Source organism: Dermacentor andersoni, chromosome 8, assembly GCF_023375885.2.
Source record: "Dermacentor andersoni chromosome 8, qqDerAnde1_hic_scaffold, whole genome shotgun sequence".
In the NCBI taxonomy this organism is placed as follows: domain Eukaryota; kingdom Metazoa; phylum Arthropoda; class Arachnida; order Ixodida; family Ixodidae; genus Dermacentor; species Dermacentor andersoni.
In genome coordinates this window covers 72,617,460-72,632,459 of record NC_092821.1, presented here as the reverse complement: position 1 = coordinate 72,632,459, position 15,000 = coordinate 72,617,460, and the positions used below count along the sequence as shown (strand labels likewise).

At 49.9% G+C, this 15,000-nt stretch overlaps 1 protein-coding gene across 5 annotated transcripts in view; it reads left to right on the top strand.

Annotated features, from left to right (window-relative positions):
- LOC126538845 (rab11 family-interacting protein 4A-like) overlaps positions 1 to 15,000 on the top strand; it is a 256,433-nt gene that overhangs the window by 197,518 nt on the left and 43,915 nt on the right. For all 5 annotated transcript variants that reach the window (XM_050185567.3, XM_050185566.3, XM_050185569.3 and 2 more), the window contains one exon: positions 12,290 to 12,417. In XM_050185567.3, the coding sequence (XP_050041524.1) occupies positions 12,290 to 12,417 (128 nt within the window). The remainder of the gene's footprint in view (positions 1 to 12,289; positions 12,418 to 15,000) is intronic.

Sequence of the window (15,000 nt, the reverse complement as noted above, 5' to 3'; positions counted from 1 at the left end):
ATCCTGACCACGTCGCACTGGGAATACAGAAACGCGCCGAGCAGAGGGCGGCCGATCAAATCCGTGAGAAAGAAACCCTGTATGGGTAGTAATTGTGGGATTTGAGTTGCAGATTGCGCAGTTCGTTCAGTGCGTGCGCTCTTGTAAACCGGTACGCGCTGGACGTGTTTAAGAAGCGGAACTTCCTCGTGCTCTTCGAGCTCGGAGCGTTCTTTAATAAGCGATGGTTTTCCCTAAATTTGATGTTCTTCGCCATTTCAGGTTCGACGTTAGAATGTTTCTCTTACCGCTACCTGTTGCGCCGCTTCGGTCTTTCTAGCTGCCAGCTTCGCACGTGCTAACATGCCGCGCTGCGATGACGTCATGCGCGCAGGACTGACTGATGATGGAGGCGCTGTACTCAGTTGGAAAAAATATGGGACTCATTGTTGGAGCACGCCATTGCACACGCACAAGGGACTCAAACGCACGCATAGACAAAGAAATCGTAAAAAGAGCTCGGAGAAACATGAACAGAGTTTGAGCTTCGGGCGCATGTGGTGCCGCTTATGGTATATTTCGGTACGTGAAATCGTCTGGGACTGCAGTCTTTAATATTCTCTACCAGCGGTAACGATAAAGCGTTGTGCTATAACTCTCAGTGACACGTGAAGGGCTGTGGCGATCTCTCAAACTGGGCACAGTGTCCTTGTTTCATTTCGCTGCTCTTGATGCTTCGTCGACTTCGCCCGCCCGTTCCTCGGCTTCTCGGTGTTGATGCCGCCTATACGATATTGCCGCTCCACTCTTCGTATAAGCCCGACGTTATAGTTGCTTCCTGTTGGTATCCGTACACGAGTGGTATGCCTTCTTCTACAGATGCAAATCTCGCCCGTTTTCACTTCCTGGCCAAACAGTCCCGCCCATATCTGCATCGCATGGCATCGAGCTGCGGTGTGCGCGATCGACCGTTCTTCGGAGGCACTCCTTCCGTGTCCCTCCAGGTATTAGTCTCGGCGCCCTACATCTTAAAAGCCTCTTGTACCTGTAACCAGTTCCAGCCGCTTGCGTCTTCTCTCCATCGTGTTGTTACGTTTGGAGACAAACGGGAAATAAGGAAAGAAGCAAGCTGCGGACTGTATTCTCGGGCGATCACTTTCGGCGATCAGAGTCGCCAACGAGAGTAGTCAGTCAGCCAATGAGAGCATCTTTCTCGCGTTTGCCCGACCCAATTGTGTGCATGCGTTCAGTGCTGCTACGATCGTCCAGTAATGGTAGTGACCTTCTCGCCTCTCCTGCTATGTTAGTAAACAAAGGTGCGTGAGTGCTTGTGTGAACTCTCGCCCACAACGCGGGTCCTTCGACGACTTTGGATGCTCCGATTGGACGAAGGCGGGCCGGCAGATTTCCCTGGCCTAGGGAGGACAGAGGGGGGTATAAGCAGGCTTTGTCGGCTCCTCAGGGTGCTTCAGTTCAGCCATGCTAGACTGATGAGACGTAACGTTCTCCACTCCTCATGTGGATATTGCAAATAAACCCAGTACTCCTCGATCTCGATGAGAACATGTTCGTCCGTTCAACGTCCTTAGCTTGGAGGAGTCGGACGATGGCATGAGCCAGCTACCCCTTTTGACATGCCCCACCCCAACTCTTACAGTGCCGATTGGCGCAAAATCTCGCGAGAATGCTAATAAGGTAAAACTATGTAAAGGGGTCATGAGAATACGTCCCCTGCTAACTGCCACTAGTAGGGGCGCGACACCTGCCTGCTATTTAGGGAGGTGTGCGTACACTTCTGAGAGTGAGTGAATGTGTATACGTGCAGAAAGTTCCAGCGTATTAAAGGGAACCTGAAGAGTTTTCCAGAAAAAATGAGTCAAGAGCTGTACGTAATGGTTTTCAACCCTCCGAATTTGAATATCGCATCGAAATTGGGCGAAGGAAAGCGCAAACAGATTTTATTTCGACGAAAAGTGCAGCAGAAGACTCGGGGCAGCTCGCGCGCCTCGTTTCCACCTGTGATTGGTCGGGCGCCTCGTGACGTCAACGATGGTGTTCGTCCGGACCGACCGCTGCCGCCACACATGAAGCACGGTGCAAGGTGGTTTGGCGCTGTGGTTTGGTGAGACGGTAATGGTAAATTTCGAGAGTTTGCGTTTCTCCGAGGAGTTCGGCGTTGCTCCCTACATGTACGTAGCCGCCCTCTCAAAAAAAGCAAGATGCTGGCAAGCAAGCAGTGCTTTCGACGCGAACGAAAGCGAAGTGTTAGCATGTCCTCGTGTTAGAAATGTTCTTTGCGGAGTATGATTTTTTCAAAGCTGCATTCTGCGGTTCAGTGAGTTCGTTTCCGGGCAAAGCAACTGTACTGTTATGCTCCTGCATGCCTCCTCGTGGAACGTAAGCGGGGATGCGATCGTCGGCATTTGTGCGCTGCCCCAAAGCTGTCGGCAATCTACACAGATGGTTTACATGCGCGAAAAGCTTCCCGGCTCTTGTAGCACGTGTAGGGACCTTCATCAGAGCGTCATCCGCACGCTACTCGTAACTGGAGCCGTAAAGGCGGCGAATTCCGTCGGCTACATCGGACAGCCGGTTTCTCTCCGTGCGCGAGGGGGAGCGCAGCGTCCTGGCGTAAGCCGGCTTTCAAACACATGCAAACTTTACATTTGCACTGCGTTATGGTAGCTGCATGTAGGCTGTTTCACAACACACGTGCGAATAGAAAATTAACGGTGGTTTGTGACAAAACCTGCGTCAAGGGTGGGAGATAAACATGTATTTTCCGCTCAGCGTACTAACACGGAGCTAGCAGTAAATCAAAATCCAGGTTTGGGCGAGTTTGTGTATTCATAAGGTCTTCCAAGACCAGTTACCATCCGTCCGCCCGCACCCGTCCCGCCTTTGTGCGTTCGTTGCCCCGACCTTTTCGCGCTGCGTTTAGAAAGCCTGCTAGCAGCAAGTCGTACTCATTCACGCATTATTGATAAATTCTGGTAGTAATCGTCGTCACAGAAGTGGTTAGAGCACCGTACTGTTGTTCTTGGGCGCTCGAAATTCTTTCGATTCGCAGCAGCCTCCCACTTAGCTGCAAGCTTCTTGTCTTGCGGGAAGCAATGGAATATATCTTCGCGGCCGCTCGTGTTCGTGCATTCGTAGGCTGCACAGAACGCCGGCATGATCGGTCCACCACTTCAATTGATGCTGCGCACGTCAACTGCCACTCTACATACATACACACAAAGGAATGCAGGGTCGGGCGAAGCAGATTATGACGGCACGCACGCAGAAACAAGCGCGGTCAGGCACGGTCGCGGAGACTGCGAAGGGACGGAACACCAGTGCTGACGTCACTACGGCGCGGTTTCCGATCTCCGGTCGCATCGTCAGCGTCAGCGCGCGGCGTTCGACGGGGGGCGGAGCTACAGCGCAATTTTAACCGACGATTACGTTGCTCCTAATTGAAAAATCCCCCCGAAAATTTTACCTACATGGTTAATAAGCTTCCCGCATCCGTATATGAGCGTCTTATTCAATTCGACAGACTCTTCAGCTTCCCTTTAATTTCCTAACAGGAATCCGTCAGAAAAAGAAATTGTCTTAAGAAACCGCTAGGCGTACCCGCCTTGGTAACTAAGTGGCTACGATTTTCTGCTGCTCAGCACGAGAGGTCTGGGTTCGACTTCCGGTCATGGCGGGCGCATATCTGTGGGGTCAGAAAAAAAAAAAGAGAAACCGTAATAAAGCCGCTCGCGTATACACAGATTTAAGCGCTCGTTAAAGAGCTGAGGGTGGTCAAAATCAATCCGAAACCCGAATACCGGTCTCTGCCGTGGCAATGGGCCCCCATTATTTGATGCGATCGTTCTTTCGCCCCGCCAAAGCCTGTATTCCATGATGACTTCATCTACTCGTCCGTATACGCCATGGGCTATCATCAGCTTCCCTCGCGGTATCCGGCGTTCGCTGGAGGAGCATAGCGCAGTTCTGCGAAGCATCACTTCCACGTCTTTTGTGCGTCGTCCTGGTTTTCGTACGCGCTCTTCCGTCTGGCCCCGTGACGTACGTGCTCGACCCGGACGACGACGTCTCCCTCGTTTCCTTCGTGCACCACCTTGGCTTTCACCGGTGTGACTTTCCTCGATGTTTCCTTCCTCTTCGTCGTTTTCGCGCACTTCGTATGTAGCTCTTCACGTGTCCGAGTCGCACACGGCTTCTTTTTCTTTTTTTCTCTAGCTTCGTCTCTCACACTGCTGCTTGAACGTTCTTTTGTTATTTTTTGTTTTAGTTTGGAGAATCTGCGGTGAGGCACAGCGAAAGAAAAAGATAGAGACAGAAAATGAAATCGTACGGCTCGCATCGAGAAGGAACTGCAGCAATTGGGCAAAGGTCAGTTGATCCCGCTCGGACAACTTGGTCACACCGCCACATATTTCCGACCATCCTTCCGGCAATTCCTTCCAATGACTTCGTTTTCCGCGTCGATGGCTTTCGCGTTTCCTCTTCCTGAATGACTGAACTTACTTACTGAATGAGTGACAGATGTTTGATATAATATCACAGTTTCGCCGTAAGGGTGAAGCGATTAATGCGATTGCAACGTGTTAGAATATTGCACGAAGTGCAAGACTCGTATAGCTGCAGTGGCGGTGTGAATTGAAGTAAACGTAAGCTGACGAAGTAAAAACGAGCTGTTGTGCTAGGGGTCCTCTGTTTGAATCCTGTCATCGGACAATATTATTTACGTGTATTAAAGCCAACGTCCTTCTTTGCGTCTTTACCACTACTTTTCGATCTCGGGTATGTTTCAAAGCCTTTTCCTGGGCCAATTCCGTATGTATGCACAGCCGCGCCAATAAAATTACATAATTTTCAGATTTCAGCTCCGTTATTGTTTCGTACTCTTAGTATTTAAGTCTGAAAAGATTTAACATCAAAGGCATGCGCTGTCGGTGTTTTGTTTCACGGCATTTGTTTGCGGACTTCCGTTCTCAAAATTCTGAGGAATAGTTTTGTCAAGAATATAAGACCTGGTATGAGCAACTTTGTTGATGGAGTGGTGTGGCAATATAAGCAGCCCATATCGCATGTTTTGTAGCATGGCATATAGCATACATATACAGAACTATATACGGAACCTCATGACTACGGCGAAAATTCGCTTGGAGTGTCCATATAATTGCTCTCGCAATAATATGGGGCCATATAGGTGTCTCCTGACACTTCTTATGAAAGCTTATTATAACACCTTTATAGGTTTGCTGGCACTACGCTTTCCATATTTTTTCTCTTTTTCATTGTATGGAAGCCTAAACTAAGCCCTACAAAAATATTGGCAGTTGTCCGAGTACCTTAACTAATTGATTATAATACCGATTTCTGCGAACTGGTTACAGTATACAGGGAATGAACGCGTCATGACGGGGGCGCTCGCTGCGACTGCATAAGTGCGGGAAGGCAGAAGAAACGCGACTTTTATTGCCATTATTATTATTATTATTATTATTATTATTATTATTATTATTATTATTATTATTATTATTATTAACAACGTCATCCAACCTAGCCATATAGCAGATTTGTCTCTGTTTCATGACGTCACGACGGTGTCGACGGCGCCATGTTTGGCGTTTCATGACTAACCTAATTTAATATCAAAATAGGTTATCTCTTAGTGTTTCCCAACTGCTTACAAAGTTTCATTTTACGTGCGAGAAGCGTATGCAACAGGTTTGCGACTTCTCAAAAGAAAAAAAATGCGAGTTGCTTGAGCGCATACTTTCAACGAAAATATGTACAGTTTGTGCCTGAAAGCTGTCTCGCTAAAATTTACTGCTGAGTGAGGCACGCATGCTATTCTCGTCGCCTCTTCATGGCGAGCCGCGAGGCTAAGCACACCCGACGATCGTTGGGCGAAAGACTCCACGCCGTCCTCATCCGTGCAGGGGGGACACCTATGCCGTTCATTTTGCAGAGGTCAGCGCTGTTTATTTTCGTCTCAACTGCGTCACGCACGCCGGCGCTTTGACTACACTGCACGCACTGTGCAGAGTGCCGCGAAGAGGAGAAAAAAGGTGAGAGAGGAAGGCGTTAAGCAGAAATGAGCTGGCTTGGCGTGACGAACGAGGGGGACGACTTTATAAATGCAGGCTCCGCGGTCCCGTCGTGCACAGAGGCGCGCCCGCTGTCTGCCGCACTCGTCGGGGTCGGCCGCTCGTCGACGGGAGAGGGCGGCCGGCGAACAAGGTCGGCTGCCCCGTGGCGCTGGCCGCGCGCTCGCCTCAGGCAACGCATCGGTGGCGCGCCCCGTATGTGCTCGCGGTGTAAATATAGGGGCGCCTCTTCGCCACGTCGCCCCTGGCTCCGAGCAGGTCGCGGGTTCGAATCCCAGCCTCGAATACCGGTCCATATTCCCTTTCACTTCTGGAAGGCTAAGTGTAACCGAATATGGCCAGCTGACGAGTTCAATAGACGCGTCTTTGTCATGACGTCGCGACACACTCACCTTCTTGGAAACGATACCGAAACTGGCTGTAGAACATGTATTAAATTATTTAGGGTACTCCGAGTCTTTCCATGATGTCTTGTAGGATTTCGGGGTCCCGGACCTTCATTTAATTCAAGAACATGAAGAGTCGAAAATAGTACTTACTCATTTAAGGAACCTTATGCGTGGCCGGACGAATATCTAGTGTGATGGCCTCCCTAGCATAGTTGCCCAGAAAAGGATTGCTGCCTCATTGCTCGTTATTTGATGTCAGCTCAGTAGCCTGCCATCACACTCGGTCCAGTGACTTTTTTTTTCTTTTTCACGGGCATTGTGATGACAGGAAATGTGAAAGCGGATATGGCCGTACGTTGCCACAAAGAACAAGCTGAGTCTAATGGATTCTCCGGCTGTAGCTTTCTCTGGCAGGCGCGTACTCTATTGCAAAAGCGCCTCCGGCTTTTAATTAGCTTGCGGGTATACGCGAACATCCTGGCGCCGGTAGCCGAGGTCGGCCGAGAACGGGATAGTGTACATTGATATCGCGAAATTAGTAGGTCTGTAGGCGGACGGGATGGGGTATTTGGAGCAGGGCAGCGGGGGGGGGGGGGGGGGGGGGGGGGAGGGGAGGGCAACGGTAGAGTGTTGCTTTTGACTTCGATGAACATACGACGAGATAAAGAAGTTCGCGCCAACCACTAAGCCATAATGTGAACTGCATATGGTCTCATTGGAGCCAGTGTATACACGCCATCGTGCTTCAGTTTCTATGGTGGTCCGCTCTTACAAGGTCGCATTTTGGTGAGGGCGGATTGCGAAAACGTTCGGGTGGTCTGATAAAAAAAAGTCGCAATTTCGCCCGAAAGGCGCATTGTTGATAACGATAACAAAGTATTAGACGACTACACGAAGCAAGGTTTGCAGTCTTAACGGCCGTGTAAATTACAGTAAGCAGCCGTCTAATACTAATTAACAAGCATGCTGTCACGCGCGCACGGGCATACATGAACAGACCGCATTCGATGACCTCGAACGCTCTCTGTCATAACTCTGGCGTTATGGAGAACGGCGGCAGCAGCAGCAGCAGCAGCAGCAGCAGCGGCGGCGGCGGCGAGCAAATGCAGCTTCTTGCTGCCTCGCGCTGAAACGCGAACTGTGCGCGCGAGGACACAGCGCACACGAAGCCATCAGCCACATCGGGTTGCCTATATACGGCGCGCGTCGCCGCGCCCGGACTTGAAGAGGAGACGCCGCGCACCAAGCCACCTCCTTTCTCTGCTCATCCTCGCATGCTTTCCCTCGCACTTACGGGGCGCGGCCGCGATCTTATCGCACTTGGATTTTATACGGAACCTCACGGCGACGGCGGCGGAAATTCGCCTGGAGGGTTCAATATGATTGCTATCGCAATAAAGTGTGATGGTATCCACCGCAAAGAAGAGCCACACATGCTCGAAACCAACTCTGAGGCCCCGGGAATCCGTTTCACATTTCTGTGAATAGGTGAACTGTCCCGTGGCCTTAAGCGATAGGAGAATTTAGTAATGTTTGGAAATAACGGTCGCCAGCAGTCAAATTCACGCAGTGCTGATTCAAGAAGGGTTGACTTTGAACACACAAGAAAAAGGGGGAAAGAGAAAAGTTTGCGCTGACCTCAGACACTGCGAGAATCGGTGGGCGCGAAGATTCTCGACGGTTTTTATGGCACGCTCATTCGTTGGCTTCGCGGCGCGCTATGAGTACGGTTGCATCTAGTGATAATTACGAAACGTAACGCTCGACGTCTAGCGTGCGCTATATAGATACCCCTTGCAAATGCATTATCGGCTATACGAACACGATTTGGGACGCATAAACCAGTGTTTCTACGCAAGTGCGTTCTCTGCAAGGTCCTGGTCTTTGTGCTGGTCTTTGTGCTTTCACTCTCCGCGTCACGGCTACGCGGCGAGACAGCGACGCCAAACACGGAGAAAAAGGCAAAGACGTTATGTCCCCTACTACAGCTGGGCGACTGCGATGCGAGAGCATGGATGGCCACTTTGACGGCCATGGGGCATTGCGAACCTCATTAAGACTCTTGCGAGTACACACGTCGCAGTGGGGTTATATCGGGCCACCAAGATACGTTTTTCAAAGAAAGAAAAGAATATTCTATTCGAGGGAAGCTTTATATACGCAAACTTGTATCAAATGCATCTGGATCCCAGCCCAACGCTAGCTGACATCTGTACCAGTATAACATTGTACAGCTTCAAAACAGACTAAAAATACCTCACATATCACATTCACACACACACACACACACAGAGGGAGAGATTAGTGGCGCTCTTTGGCCGTTGTAGCCCTTGCGCCATAAAACACTATTAAACAACACACACGCAGAGAGAGGGAGAGATGGAGTGTAATGATAATGTGGAGAGGTTAGCCTATTTGATTACTCTGTTGGATGAACCCAGCTTACCGGGCGACAAGCCGAACTCCGGGGAGGCAGGCAAAGATAACGATCACATAGGTTCACGATATACGTGTGTTTTGCCCTCGACTATACCAATAATCCCGACTGGCTATACGCATAATGCGACGAGACGAGCTTTCTTCAAAGCCTTGACTTGCATTATCATTGGCTACACACGCGCTCGTGTTCCGCTCGTCATTTCGCCGCCCGTCCCGAGTGGACGACGGATCGATCGCGGGCAAGCCACGTACGGTCACGCGCTCGTGACCGTGGCGGGAGCAGCGGCGTGTGTCTATATCGGCCGGCTCGGGAAATGCCGTGGAGCGAAGCTGGGGCTGCTGCTGCTGTTCGGCCGCCGCCGCTGCTTCGAAATGCGCGTGTGCAACTAACTATATGGACGCGTGCTGGCCGTCCGTCCTTTGAAAGGGGGCCGACTGCCATCTTGATCGTCGGCGGGCGCCGGCACGCGCCGTTGGTCGTGCGGAGCGAAACTGGAGCAAACGAAATCTCGAGGAACCGAGGGCGGGCCGGCGCTGTTGCCGCGCTCGGAGGCGGGCGCGCGCTCTCCATTCCAAGCAGTTCAGGACAAAAGTCCTTAATTAGCCAGGTCGGGCAGGCGGCAGAGGCCAGTGGGGCCCTGGACTGAGAGGCTCCGACCACCCCTCCTTCAAATCTTTACAATTGCAATAAAGTTTCTCTCTCTCTCTCTCTCTCTCCCTGCAGGGGTCCCGACGAGATTGTTTCTTGTCTGCATACACAACATGCGATATTTGGTTTATGCAGTGTATATGATGTGCCGCCTGCGGCACCTGCCAATGAGATATAACTGTATGCACCCGTAGAGTGAGAAACATGTCCGAACTTTGTAAAGTGCAAGCCGTAAGTAGTGTATTGTATACAGGCAGGTAACCTGTAGGTGAGATCCATAAGTCCGTGATATGCTCGTTTTTTTTTTGTTTGCGCTCTTACAGAAATCGCAAAAAATGGAGGAAATCGGGGTAAATATGGCTGGTGATACGCCAGCTTTACGAGATCCCTGCTCGCTTGACAGGCAGTCCCAACTGGTGCAGCACGTCGAATAATCAAAGCGTGTGAAATACGGAAATCAAGTCTGTTCGGAAAGTTCGTACACGCCAGGGCAGACAAGCCGTCTTCAACGCGATGCTCCGGTGGCGTTGCAGGTATGTCGAAACAGTATTGTATGATGCACGTCAGTATGAGTAAGTAAGAGTAAGTTGCATAACATTACTCAAACGGCCGCAAGTCGGTTAGGTCGCTCGACCGGCAGGAAAGTCGGAACGCTCACGAGCACTCAATTGGCTGGTGAGTGCTTGCCTTTGTTTACATAGATGTGATCGAATTCAAAGTACTTTGGCTACGGATAAGGGACGTCGCATGATAGGGGTTTACAGGATCGCCAGGCACCTCACTGACGGTCGTGCGTAATATATATTTAAGATCAGCTCACTACCATCCTGTAACTCCTCTGTGAACCCGTAGTCGGTCGACCTCTCCAAAAAGCGCAATAATGGTGGATTGCATGGGCTTGTTGGCGCCGCATCGTTGTGACTGAATTCAGCGCGAAGCTCTTAACGACAAATCGAGAAAATGGGACGTTGCGTTTCACTGCTGCAAATCGGGCGGATGTTCCGGTGAAACGGTGGACGTAGACGCCGATACAGCCGACGCAGTGGTGTTCGTCCTTTGGGCCCGAAGTCGCGGGTTCGAATGCAGCGCTCGCGTTTTCTGTTGATGGCGGAATGCAAAGGAAGCGACTGCGGCGCCGAGCTTTGGATGTGCGTTAAATAACCCCGTGTAGGTGGTCAGAATCAATAAAAAAAAATAGCGTGCCAGAACCGCTATATACGATTGCGAGGCGCTCCTAAGCAGGGGTCCCCGGATCACTTTTGACCATGCACCCATGGAGTTCTTCAACGTGCGCCAACCGCACGCAAATGCTTCTTTTTTTATTTTTGCATTTTGCTGCCCCCGCAGAAATGCGGTCGCCGCGGCTGAGATTTTATCCCGCGACCTCAGCCTTAGCAGCGCAACAGCAAAGCCAATGTTTACGCCAGCGCGGCTAGTTAGGGATTAATCCCGAGCCGCGCGCATGTGGCGTCTTTGGCGCTTCGCGTTTAACGCGCATATACGTTGCGGCCTTGACCCCGTCGGTTAAGTAGACACCGGCAGTGTGACGGCCCAACTGAGCACCGGCTGCTGCTAACAAATGACAACAAAAGCTGTTGCCGTCACGGCCGCGGAACGCGGGCAGCCAGCATATCGGCGGCCTCTGCTCTGCACCCGAACGATGACGACGCCCGCGAGCTCGCTGGCACGAAACTGATCGACTAATGCGTGGCGGGCACCCCGTCCCCGCGTGTGTGTGTGTAGAGGTTAACGTATTCCGCGGGGCCTCCGCTCTCTGTTGGAGCGTGGACGAGGTCCGTCGCGCGCCACTTGCGGCTCCGTGGCCGCGCCGTGCACCCTTGGCCTCGCCGCTGCTGCGCCCGTGCCGGCTTGCCCTGCGCGTGATTGGGTTGATCGAGTCGTCACCGGTAGGCCAGTCAGGCTGTCCCCGTCCGGGAATGGCACCAGGGGACACTATGGACGACCGGCTGTGTTATACAGCGCCGGGGACAAAAGAACAACCGAGGCCGGACGAACGCAGGCGCAGTCGAACGTTGTAGGCAAGCTTCGACTCCACGCGTTTTGTTCGTGTATTGGCTTGGCTGTCTTTCTTATTTTCAGTTTATATTCGGCGGCAATGGAATAATGCAGTGGTACATGCACCGCTATCTAACCCAAAGGTAATTGGCATATAGATGCGCCGGCCAATTGCGTTTGTTCTTTCCATTGACGTCACGGTGGACTCTTTTCAGTGTAGACGTCCTTCGGACTTGGTTGGGATAATTGCCACCATGCACTCAGCACAGTTACAATGCGGTCTTGCGGAGCTTGTAACGAATTCTTAGTTTCTGACCGAGTATACTCCATTTGTGGGGTCTGATCGTCACCGTAAAGACCGGGGCAATTAAGCCTCCAGCTAGGGCTGGCCCTGGATATCTCGTGTCTCGTGTAAAGCTTCTCGTTCACTAGTTAGTGCGTCGCCCACTACCGAAAGCCCGGGCCATGACCACAATTGTACACGATTTCATCACGAACGAAACTTTTTTTCCAGATGCCAAGGGCGTAGCTTCTTGAGTCCATGATACGGGGCGCACGTCTAGCGCCCGAGAGTTTGCGCCGAGACAAATGCAGTGTTGCTCTGAGCGAGCCCCTGCAGCACGCGTGTGCGTATGTATGCGCAGGTGCACCGTATACGTATACGCACGGCCTTGACCCTCTGCTCTGTTCCACGTGTTCTCTTGCAGGCTTCACCCCCCGGCGGTGGCGGTGGCGTGGACGAGGCGTACATGAGTTCGACGCAGCGGCCCGACAGCCCGACGGACAGCGCGCTGCCGCCTAGCGACCGCTGCTCGCCCGTCAACCACAAGGGCGGGTCAGTCTCCCTCTCCACTCCTTTGCGCCGTGACGTAGAGTTTGGGCCGATGATCGCGTTATTGGGAAACGGTCTGCACGACTGTATATGGCTGGCGGCGATGTCGCGCTAGAAACGCTCGCGCGGGGAAAGGGTGTACGACCTTGGCTACCCCGCATGTATACTCCGGCAATGCAGTTAAATACGGTATCCCTCCTACCCCGTGCACCACTTTGGCGCCTCGAGTGAAGCTCGAAACACGGCACCCGTGAAGTCATGTGCGAGCCCGTATAGCTGTACTGAACAGTGCGTTCGTGACTGAAGCATTTGAAACAGTACTGAATAATGTAACTCTCGCCACAATTTACTAATATATGCGAGCTATACATCTTTGCCCCATCCAGTAGTGTAGGGTAGCCAACCGAGCACGGCCCTGGGGCACAGCTCCGCGTTTCTTTCTTGCCAGTTGTCAGTTCTTGCAGTAAAACATAAATACTCAAGAAAGTGGATGGGAAGACGGTGTCGCGTTACCTCAATTGGTAGAGCATTGCACGCTTAATGCGAAGACCTGGGGTCATTCCCCACCTGCGGCACGTTATTTTTCATCCACTTTCATTTCCATTAATCAATAATCTCTTTAATTCAGTTAGTAAGTAAATGTAATGTCCTCAGTGTTGTCCTTGGTGTCATTGTTTATTGACTTCTCATGATATAATTAATAAAAATCTGGCCCCCTTCTCGTTTATATATATGTATATATATATATATATATATATATATATATATATATATATATTTATATTTCATTTTTATCTTATTTATTTCGTACTGCCAGCCTGTTTTAGAGGCCCTAGGCAGGAGTTGGATATGCATAAAGGGTTTAACAACCTAATAACATGTGAAACACAGGAGCGACAGAAAAAGAAAAAAGATGGAAAACAAGCAAAGCGTCATCTCGTTACAATGCAAAAAAAAAGAAAAAAAGGAAGAAAGAAAAGAAGATATCAAAGAATTCTGCAATACAGCACATGTTTACACAATGGCTTATACATACGAAAATAAGGGTGCCCTTAACATGATATGATCCATATCACATAGTATATGGAGTAGGACAGAGATCGTGGGAAACGTTTTGAGTCATAGAATAATGAGAGCATGCACAAAGGATGGTAAGATTGAGCTTTGAAGAACGTTTTCAGGCAGGGTGTTCCAGTCATGGATGGTTCAGGGGAAAAACGACTGCTTAAAGAAAGTGGTATGGTACGAATACTCGTCAAACCAGAATGAATGTCATGAACGCGTTGGGTGCCGGCTACAAGGTGTAATATACAGTTTTTATCTAGTTTTACATGATCCCGATGAATTAATATAACATTTTGAGTCTCTGTCGATATCGCCTTACCTCTAGGGTTTCCAGGCTCGCCTACTGTAAAAGAGCGCTAACTGATGTGTTACGGCGGTAGGAATTAAAAATGAACCTGACGGATTTCCGCTGTATCATTTCAATAATATTTATGCTTGCTTGGGTGTAAGGGTCCCAGACTGGAGTAGCGTACTCTAACAATGGTCTGATGAAAGTCTTGTATGCTAATAATTTTATATTACTTGTAGATTTAGCCAAGGTCCTCCTGAGGTATCCGAGCTTCCTCATGGCTTCTTTTTTTTAAATGTGAGCTACATGGCTGTTCCACCTAAGGTCTGACGTAATTACTAAACCAAGGTATTTATACTCTTAACAGAAGATAAGTTATGACCATTATAATGCTGTATACAAAGGGTAACGGCTTCTTTTTGCGTGTAATGGTCATTGATACTGTTTTTCTTGGGTTAATGCTCATTTGCCACTCTAAGCACCATGTCGCTATTGCTGATAAAGATGAATTTAGGATCGTCTGATCAGCCTCGCTGTGAATTTCATGATAAAGTACGGAGTCATCTGCGAACAGCCGCATTTTAACTGGTATATTATTCACTGTGTCATTGATAAAAACTAAAAAGAACAGAGGGCCCAAGATTGATCCCTGTGGGATTCCAGATTGCACATCGGATAAATTTGATTTCGCATAATCAACGACTGTCCGTCGCCTGCCCGTAAGATACGCCTCAATCCAGTGAAGTAGTCGGTCGTTTTTGAGAATAGGTATTAACTTTGATGACAACTTTTGGTGGGACACACGGTCGAAGGCTTTCTCAAAATCTTAAAATATCATGTCAATTTGGCCTTGACCGTCTAGTGATGCGGCGATTTCATGCACTGTTTCTAATAGTTGTGTTATGGTGGATTTACCACGACGGAAGCCGTGTTGTCGCGCGTCGCAGAGGCCATTACTTTCAATGGAGACTGAGATGTGCTTAAATATTATGTGTTCTATCAGTTTTGATGAAGTACAAGATAAGGAGTTAGGTGGTAAGAGGAGAGCAGTGAACGGTAGTTTGATTTAGGGATGGGAATTATTTTTGCATGTTTCTAATCACGCGGGATCTCTGCACACGAAAGTGATTTATTATATATAACGCAAAGATATTTGGCGCACCATTCGGCGTATTTCACCAAAAAGCATTAGGTATTTCGTCGACCCCTTGCGACTTCTGTATATCAAGATG